We start from the raw sequence: 10246 nt of genomic DNA on the forward strand, positions 1-10246 counted from the left end.
GTCAGCACTCTATGATGAGGTCAACACTCTGATGAGGTCACTGAGATCAAAGCAGTTGCCATGGGAGCACCCCGTCGCCGCCCGGAAACGTTGCCATGGAAACCATTCCAGTAAAAGACAACAGCACTGCTTGTAGTTGTCTGGTTCTTCTAGGATTTTTGACCGTTTGAGAGGAGAGAGGAGAGAAATCAAGGATGCTGATATTTATCATGTCTTTTACTCATACAAATGAGCATGACAAATAATATTTCCTAAAACCTTGAATGGAGGTTGAATTATAAAACAATATTTATGGTTTTCTGGATTCTGGATGATAAGAATCATCACTTTGAGCGGAAAAAAATAAAAAAACAGCAGCTTTTTTTCAATCTTAGCTCCTGAAAGCTCGTTAAATGATTCTAATGTAACGGCGAGTCACGGCCGCAGCTCCACGCGGCTCACTCGCTGGCCACATCCATACGAGGGGCAGTGGAGATGAATTGGAGGGTAGAAGTAGCAGGTAAAAAGGGGAGGGCCACGACGCGCGGCAGCTAGCCGGCCATTATGCTAGCTTGTTTGCTGCTGGGTTACCCCTCCGTTTTTTATCTCACAGCCTACACTCGTCGGGGTTCTGACTGCCTGAATAGTATCCAAACCTTTAAGGCAGGGGTCTCAAACTCAAATCAGCTGCGGGCCAGATGCAGCCCACTTCAACTGAACGCGGGCCAGACTAGCGTCCGAACGGCATGGTCACCAATAACACAACTTAACACTCACTTTCAAAAGCAGTCATTGAACCCCACCCTGGGGGATCGGTCCGAATGAGACTACAACACTAGTCCTCCTTTAACTCAGCGGGGGAGACCTAAGGTCATGTGACCGTGGAATTCCTTTATAGCCAAACGTGAAGTTACTTGAATCGAAGCTGCGTAGTAATGGACGGAGACGCTCGTCGGTGACGTCAGATGCTTCATGTATTGTTAGTGTGAGTCGTAAAGGAAAACTTTATTAAACGAGCGATGCTAACGGTTAGTCACATGATCACCTGCGCGAAAGAGGGCAGGAAACATTTCACCCTCCTGCTCTCTGCACCTCGGCCGACACACACGACCCGCCCCCATGTCAGTCACATGCATGCCACGTTCACTGGACAAGCACACAGTAGGAAACCAGAACATCATAACATGTCCCACACAGCAGCTGACAGTGGGGTTACAGTATAAAACTTGCGGGCCGCACTAACATTACACTTTCATATTAAGGATGGGGCCACAAAATATCGTCCCGAGGGCCGCAATTGGCCCGCGGGCCGCGAGTTTGAGACCCCTGCTTTAAGGTCAACTTGGCTAGCAAGGCTAATACAATTAGCACCGCTGAGTCACTCGATGGAGAAGCGTCAATGGTGGATACGCCCAACAATGGTGATGACATTGGAAATGAGCACGTTTCCCAGACAGCAAACAGTCATTGAAACAATGTTAAATCAACATCGCATTGTCAACACTAAGTCATTGAATCAACGTTGAATTCTGATGTTGATTCAACATCATTTTGCACCCTGATTTAATGTTGAAACAATGTTGATATCCTGTCCATAGATCAACGGAATTTCAATGGTATTTCAATTATCAGGAATATTGAAACAATGTTGAAATTTCAACTGAACTAAGGATCAACGTTATTTCAACGGAATTTCAATCTTTTTATATGTTAATTTTAAATGCCATAAATTAAATAGCCTGCTTTATCTACAGCCAGGATGTTAAGTAGGCTAATGGAACATTTGAAATCGGCCTATAAAACAATGAACACACCACACTATTTAAACACAAATTCATTCTCTGACGGCCGCATTATTTTGTCGTCCAGTCCCTCCTCTCCGGTCTGGCGCATAGACCTTTTGCACAGCTTGGGAAAAATTGAATTGGGTGACGGCAGCTGCCCCCATCTGCCGAGTAAGAGCATCTAAAACAAAAAAATAAAATCACAATGCAAAACAATTAGCATTTAAGAAAGGGTTTTGCACTGGATTGGGGTGCGGGATAGTAACGCCATCTCGATTTGTATTACGACGAGATGGTTGGCTTTTCCAGTTACAACTCGAGACAGTTCTGCATTGAATAATAAGGTAAGTCATGTATTCTTCTGTGGGTAACGTTAACGTTAGCGCTCAAACGTGCATGACATGACTTCTGTGCCCTTGGTGGTGGCTACGTAGTGCTAATCAGCCGTGATTTCTCAAAGGTTTGAGCGCACGGCGCCGCCAACAGGCTAGCTTGATGAACGTTACCGTTAGCGCTAGATGGAGCACACTGTTATTATGGTGTTTTCCGGCGGGCAGAAGAAATAGCGGTGACTGTAAAATAGATTTCCCGACACTATTAGCAATGGGTACCGAGTGACGTGTATTTTGAGCTAGCTATAAAAATAGACTGGACTCAGAGGTTTTGCTAACTGTAAAGAGAACCACGAAGTAGGCTAGCCTGCTTTTGAAAGATTTTAACACATTAGTAAAACAAAAATCTATTTCATGACTAACGTTAGCTGCAGCACTGCGTTGGTTACTACACTAATGATTATACTACAATGATCAGTCTAACGGTATTTGATTCATTCATATCGAACATTAAGCAAGCTTACCTGTAGAAATGAGCTTGTCTCGTGCAATACGTTGGTTTACCACCCGTTGATCTCCCGGTCAACCAAAAATCAATGGATTTTCAATCATAATCCCGGTCAACTATACATCGATGCATTATCAACTATGTTTCAACACATTCAGGGATTGCACTTTCAATCATAAAGATAACTATAGATCAATGTTGTTCCAATATTGTTTCCATCAAAATAACATCAGGTTTTCATCAATATGGTAATGGTGATTCAACGTTTATTTTGCATTGAAATTTCAATATCAACCATAATGATGATTTAGATGGAAAAACAATGTTTATTCAATGTTGGATTGCTGTCTGGGTTTAGGTTCACAGAGAGTCAAAACAGTCAGCTGTGCACAGCTTTAAACAACACAGGCCTAAAAAGTGCTTAAGACAGAGCTCAGATGAGTTTTAAGTGGTCAGTCAAGGTTGAGAGGTTAGGCCCCCTCGAGCTCTCCAGAGGTCGTGGACTCAAGAGAAGCAGCCACTTTGACCTGTGACCTTTCGAGACGCGGCCAGAGGTTCAGATTTTGAGGAGTGAGAGTTGCTCTGCGTCGGCTTACCGCACTTTGTCAGAGCACAAGTCGTTGCTAAGATCTGTGTGTGTGTGTGTGTGTGTGTGTGTGTGTGTGTTTGTGCCTGCGTACTCACTATCACTGCAACAGCACAAGATCATCCCATATTTTGAGAGCAGTTGGTTATAATGAAACAATGCGGCGCTGTTACATCAACAGTCCGTCCTTGTCCGTCAAACAAAGCTGACTCTAATTTGACGTATTACAAAAATGGCGTTCAGATGCCTTGTCGTCATTTTCTGACATTTCAACTTATACTATTAATTTAGTTTTCACTCCTCAGCTATGATAAGAACCAGCAGCCATCTATTTCCACACCACAAACCATAAATTACAGCCTGATCAATGGAGGGGCGCTTTCAGAAAGTGAGGGAAGGGCAATAGATCAGTGGTCCCCAACCACCGGGCTGCAGACCGGTACCGTTTGGTACCGGGCCGCACCACAGAAAGCTTATATATATATATATTTTTTCTGAAAAATGTTTCATTTTGAAAATTGACTGGATTTTCTCCTAATTCCCTCCCCCCCCCCCCCCCCGTCCCTCTGACATATTCCCCACACGTCACCAGGCGTTTTTCTTGTCCTTGTATCGTGCACGGCAGTTTCGCCGACCAGCAAACACAGAGCGCACGACTACTACCCCCCGTCGGTCGTTCCGCCAACCCCCCCCCGTCGGACCTTCTCGACCGGGCCGCGAAATATTGTCTGACATAAAACCGGTCCGTGAGGTAAAAAAGGTTGGGGACCACTGGAATAGATGACACAAGAGATACGGTTTATTAAAGAGCAGCAGGGAGAAGGTGGAGTTTGAAGTTATCCAGTCGGGGGAGGCCCCTGAGCCATTACAGTAGGTTATTATACCGCAGTCAAAGTGTTAAATAGACCAGTAACCTGCTCCTTGGCGGCTTTTATTGAAGCCAAGTGTAGTAAATAAATACATTAGGTTTGCAGCTACACAAGTGATGAGTCACTTTGCCGGTTGGGAGGGTTTTCAAAGCTGTCTTTGACTTTATGTTGAGGACAGTGTGGACATTTTTAGTTGTGGTATAATAGTAAAATAATACCGTATTTAAAGTGGATGAAAATCCTCCAACTGTGAGCGACTATGTAAAGATTCAGATCAGTAGCCACAAAAAAATCTGCTGAAAGTTGGATAGGAAACCGACATGCGGCAAACTACGCTCTCTGTTGAGGTAACACACTTCACAAAAGATGAGCGGAATATTTCTGCATTGCTGCGTATTCGCTCTGTGCATCGTGGACCCACCTGGGAGGCTGACAAAACCGCACTACAAACACCGATTGCTGTCAGCGCGCTCAGAATGAAAGGGGGACACATCAAAATACAAACGCTGCACGTACCAAATGTTTGGTACGCACCAGATCTCGATTGTCAACTACAGGTTGAGATCTTCACTGCAGTTATGCAACCAAACCCCAAAATCTAAATTATTCCGTTCATAGACACACCATTGACCGCTTAATCCTTAAAGGCACCGATTTAGTAAGATTACCCAGATTCATTATTCAGCTGTACTTTTGTCATTAAGAAACGTACATGTTCACATTATTCAAAAAGAAATTATTCCCAGTGTGTATATGTGCTTCACTAGATTTCATCAGTTAGAAAATTGTGTGGTTCATGGTCAAGACCTGGGCTTAACGGTCCCGTCCTACAAGAAGTACTCCTGGTTTGTCAAACTCACCAACAGTGCATCCAATCAGCAAAAAGTAGCATAGATTCCTAAAGCAGTGCACATAATTTCAGGTCACATACTTGAGATTTAGAGAAAAGACTAAACTCCTAATGTTGAGAAAGTTTTATTTATACAAAATCAGCCGCACACAGTCATTTCTTCTCAGAACTCTCCTGAAACCTCTTCTAGAAGCGGCTCGCGATGGTCTTTTTCCTGCTTTGAGCCACGGCAGAGCAGGCCTCTTGTTTTTTCACCGCAGGGATCCTTTCTGGGCGCCAGCAGATAATCGTACAGAAGCGCTGCCACCACACCGGCACACATTGGTCCGGCCCAGTACACCTGAAACCACCCACACACACATCCACGCTTCAACGGGGTCGCAGAACTTGTGTCAACGCGACCTGCGGCTCCCTGATGCATACCCAATGGTTATCAAAGGAGTCCTGTAGAATTGCAGGCCCAAAGGACTGAGCCGGGTTAATACCGCATCCCGTAAAGCTGATCTGTAAAGCACAGATCAGAAAACAACGGCACTCAGGCTAGAACGGAGGATGTAAATGCTTCGGTGTGCTTACCCCAGCAAGGTGCCCCAGTGGACCTTTTTGAGTTTCCAACGAGGAAACCAGCCTCCCATTCTCCTTTTTCTGAATTAGTTGAAGTACGCACTGTTTAAGTACATTTTAAATATGCTTTAAATGAAGAACAAACAGATACAAGTATTCTTGATTTTGACTTTTTATTGCATTTCTTAGTAGTACACTACATTTTGACCTGGGAAAGCGGCCGTGTTGCCCCGGCGCTCAAACAACCACTTCACTGAACTGTCGACCTGGACTGGATTGGCCTCCGACCGCGGGGCTTCTGAGGAGAAATGTTCAGATGGAGAGTTTACAGTAGCTCAGCGTGTGGGGAACATCGAACACGCGTTAGCCATAAAACAGGAAATGAGAGAAGACGTGTGTCTTTGGAACCAATGCCAAACACTACATATATATATAACATATAATTTATATAATATATAGTGTATATATATACACATTATAATATGGTTTGTGATCAATTATAGATACATTAAATTAATAGCTTTTTTTCTGTCAAGTCCTAGACTGTAACTACTTTGAACTTTGCAAATAAAAAAAGAGAAAACTTTAAGATACAAACTGGAAGAATACTCCCTTATTATATCATAAATGTATTTAGAATTGATGTGGTGTATGAAAATGGCTATGAACCGGAATATATTTTAATATTCAAAGCATATCTGTAAATCATACATTGTTCTTTAGTAGGCCACTGACTTGGCTCTGGGCTGTTGTCTTCGCCACTTATTTTAACTGCAATCGTTTTAATCCATTCAGCAGGACTTTCTTCTGTACACTGAAGTCTTTACACATGAGCACCGGCCAGTACACCTGCAACGGTGTTCGGTTGACACAAGCAGGGAAACAGTCTGTAAATTATTCAACAGGTTATATCCATGGAATAAAATGTGGGGTTAGCTTATCCATTCATGCATGAATCGTACAGGCTATTGACGCAATCCCAGGGCGACCTTAGATTACCTTCGGATGCATTACATCTTTAGACGTGCTGGATTTGTTGATACTGACCCCGTTTTACGCCTATAAGAATTATTCCCAAGTCTCACACCTTTGTAGCTGCTATCGAAGTTGTGCTTTGCTGCGCACACTTTCTGATCTGTTGACACACACCCTGCAAAACGATGTAACCGCGGAGGACAGGTCTTAAATCGTGACAAAAGAACAGCGGTCTCTAGTCGACCCACGCTTACAGCTGCAAAGGGCCAAGGCGTGAACTTCAGCTCCTGCCACCTTTTATTCATAACGAAAGCAGCGCCAATAGATGTGAATAGTAACTTGTAGGGGTGTAACGATTCATTTTAACAACGATTCGATTCGAATCGCGATTCATGGTTGCCGATTCGATTCATGGACGATCTGGGTTAATTTAGAACGATTCGATTCAATTCAGTGACTTGAAATCGATTCAGTAACTTTACTGGACAGTGCAGGCAAAGTTTCCGAGATCCCTGTTGTTTCTTGTAAGGAAATCAGGTTTAAATCAATTATGGATATTATAAACAAGCAAACAACAATTAATGTCAAATGTATTAACCTTTTATTTGAATCAAGTGCCATTTTCAATGTAAACATTCCACAATAATTACACAATGCTTGGATCAATTTACAGAACCCCGGATTTTCAACCACATTGTAGGGTCGCATGTCTTTACAGATAAACCTGGCAAGTGTTACTGTGATGTTGAGTTTGGTGCTGGCGAGGCCTGAGGTGTCAGGAGAGCTGGAGTTACCTGCTGCTGCTGCTGCAGCGGTGACGCTGCTAGAGGTGCCTGACTGTCGGCGTGTTGTGTTTTTTCTGTGTTTTTTTATTTAGCTTCTACATATTCTACAAACAGCGACCGAGTTATTTAGAACACCTCCGTGTTTGCAAAAGCCCAAATGTTTCCATGCGCTGGATCGATAAGTTGGTTTGTAAATGTCTTGCTCGCAGTCGTCTCCTCCACGCTGTGTTTTGTTGTTGTTCAGAGTTTATCACGGCTCCGGCTGCGTACTGATGACGTCGCAGACAGGCAGACTGAATCGAGTAACGTTTAACGTGTCTAAAGTGCTAAAAAACAAACAAACAAACACACATCCATACCGTTTTTGTACTTAAATCCAATGTGCGGTTTCCAAGTATCGATACAATTGAATAATTACCATTTCAATCGATTTGTAATCGATATATGTCGTCCGGAATGCCGATTTGCGGAGCACAGATCGATTCAGTTGGATCGCAACTAAAATCCATTAATCGATTCAGTGAATGAATCGTTACACCCCTGGTAACTTGCTAACAAATTCTGCATCCAAAGCCCTCTTAACCCCCTCCCACAAATAAACAGTGGCTTATTTCATCGCATCTGCTTAACCAACATGCAGGTAGAATCAACCAGATCGGGTATGTGGGAGGGAGTCAACACTACCGTTACCTTCTACCACAGCTGCACGGCAAATTCCCGAGGTACAAATAAAGTAGTCATTTCTTCTCAGAACTCTCCCGAAACCTCTTCTAGAAGGGGCTCGCGATGGTCTTTTTCCTGCTTTTTAGCCACAGCAGAGCAGGCTTCTTGTTTTTTTTGTTTGTTGAACCGCTCTTAGTCTGGACTCTCGCCTGAAGGGTGTTGGTCTTGTTGGGATACCAAGAGACAACACCGCTCACAGGGTCACTGAGCCACTCAAACTCCTCCACCACGTTAAGGTGGCGGTTCATGGAGGAGATGACTATGTGTATGTGCATTTATGTGTATTTATGTGTACTTTTTGTGTATTTATGTGTATGACTATGTGTATGTGTATTTATGTGTACTTTTTGTGTATTTATGTGTATGACTATGTGTATGTGCATTTATGTGTACTTTTTGTGTATTTATGTGTATGACTATGTGTATGTGTATTTATGTGTACTTTTTGTGTACTTATGTGTATGACTATGTGTATGTGCATTTATGTGTATTTATGTGTACTTTTTGTGTATTTATGTGTATGACTATGTGTATGTGTATTTATGTGTACTTTTTGTGTACTTATGTGTATGACTATGTGTATGTGCATTTATGTGTATGTGTACTTATGTGTACGTGTGTGACTATGTGTGTATGTATATGTGTTTCTACTGGTGTTCATTCTGTGATGTTCAGTCTGTGATGTTCAGCCTGTGGTGTTCAGCCTGTGGTGTTCAGCCCTGGAAGGTCTTTTTCTCCTCACGGCCCTTCTTCTCTTCTTTTTCGGACCTCTTAGTCTCCCGGTCCTGCATTTTTTGCTTCATCTTGTCCATCTCTACCTGTCTTTCCTGCATTCTTCTTCCAAAGATGCCTCTCTTCTTCTTCTTCAAGTCCAGACAGATGTTTTCAAGAAGAGTGTTTTCGTCCTGCAACTGTTTCACCTTGGTGATGAGAATCTGATTTTCTTTGGCCATCTCCTCCATCTGTTGGAGTTTGAGGGATCTGTTCTCCTCTTGGTGCTTTTGTTTGTCAGCCATGCCATCCCTCCAGTCCGTTAGCAGTTTGTATTCTGCCTCCAGCTGGTGGTTGTTGGCCTGCTGCTTGTTCAACTTCTCCTCCAGAGCAAGGTTGTCGGAGTACAGTTGTGTTACTCTGGTCTCCGACATCTCTTGTTTGAGGTTCAGTTCTTTGCACACCCTTGTTTCCAGATCTTTGAATTTCTCTTCCTCGCTGATGAGCTGTTGTTCAGTCTCTCTCAGCTTATGTAAGATGCTTTCTTTCTCTTTGTTGACTTTCAGGGTCTCACTCAGCTTCTGGACCATCAGATTCTCAACCTCGGTGGCCATCTCCTGGTACTTTACCTGAAGGGCTTCCAGTGCCTGGTTCTGGATATTTTGGTCGGAAAGTTTGGCCTCATACTCTTGAACCATCCGCTCCTTCTCCTGGTGACTGATGAGCTGGACTTCAGCCATCTTTTCCTCCTGTACTCTCAGACGTTCCAGCAGGTGGAGGTTTTCGGACTGCATCTCTTCGTTGACTTTCAGGGTCTCACTGGTCTTCTGGCACATCGGGTTCTCAACCTCGGTGGCCATCCCCTGGTATTTTACCTGAAGGGCTTCCAGTGCCTCTTGTTTTAGGGCGATGTCTTGGTTGGTCTTTTTCTCCAGAACCTCGTACTTTCTTCGCCAGATCTCGTTGGTGACGAGTTCGTCTTTGGCGTCGGCGAGGCTCAGAGACAACTCCTCGTTCTTCTTGAAGAGATTAAGGTACTTGATGACTTGGTCGGCATGTTCGTCCTCATGCTCTTGAACCATCCGCTCCTTCTCCTGGTGACTGACGAGCTGTTCTTGGGCCATCTTTTCCTCCAGGGTCTTGATCCTCTTGTTGGCGGTCTGCAGACTCTTCTCCAGACGGGCGGTTGCCAATCTCCCATCTTTGATGACAAGGTAAAAACTGTTCTTCTCAATCTCAGCATCCGTCTTGAAGTACTCAAGGTCTTTCACAAGTTCGGTCAGACGGAAGACCTCCTCGTTGGCACGTGTGAGTGCCTGTTTCAGATGGTATGTTTTCGGTGGAGGGCCTGCGCCACACCGAGGGGCATCAGTCCCATATCTATGTCCGTTTCCTCGATTCATTGTATGAAGAATACTTGGTACAAGAATGGACTGCTGTTTTAAAATACTTTTCGTGGTCGTGAAAGACAAATGCAACTGATAACTTATATACTCACAAGATATCAACTGCTTGCTAACTCGGCTTGAAACGCAATGAAGAGATTGGGTTCCAAGAGCTCTTTATAACACTCTATGATG

The 10246-nt window shown here is 43.8% G+C and overlaps 1 protein-coding gene across 1 annotated transcript; it reads right to left on the bottom strand.

The window, feature by feature from the left end:
- Positions 1–7030: 7030 nt before the first annotated feature.
- On the bottom strand, positions 7031–10246 carry LOC120816343 (uncharacterized). The gene has a single exon (XM_078099606.1). The coding sequence runs from the start codon at positions 10067–10069 to the stop codon at positions 8669–8671; it is 1401 nt and encodes a 466-aa protein (XP_077955732.1). The 5' UTR covers positions 10070–10246; the 3' UTR covers positions 7031–8668.

This window comes from Gasterosteus aculeatus, chromosome 3 (assembly GCF_964276395.1).
Source record: "Gasterosteus aculeatus chromosome 3, fGasAcu3.hap1.1, whole genome shotgun sequence".
Taxonomy (NCBI): Eukaryota; Metazoa; Chordata; class Actinopteri; order Perciformes; family Gasterosteidae; genus Gasterosteus; species Gasterosteus aculeatus.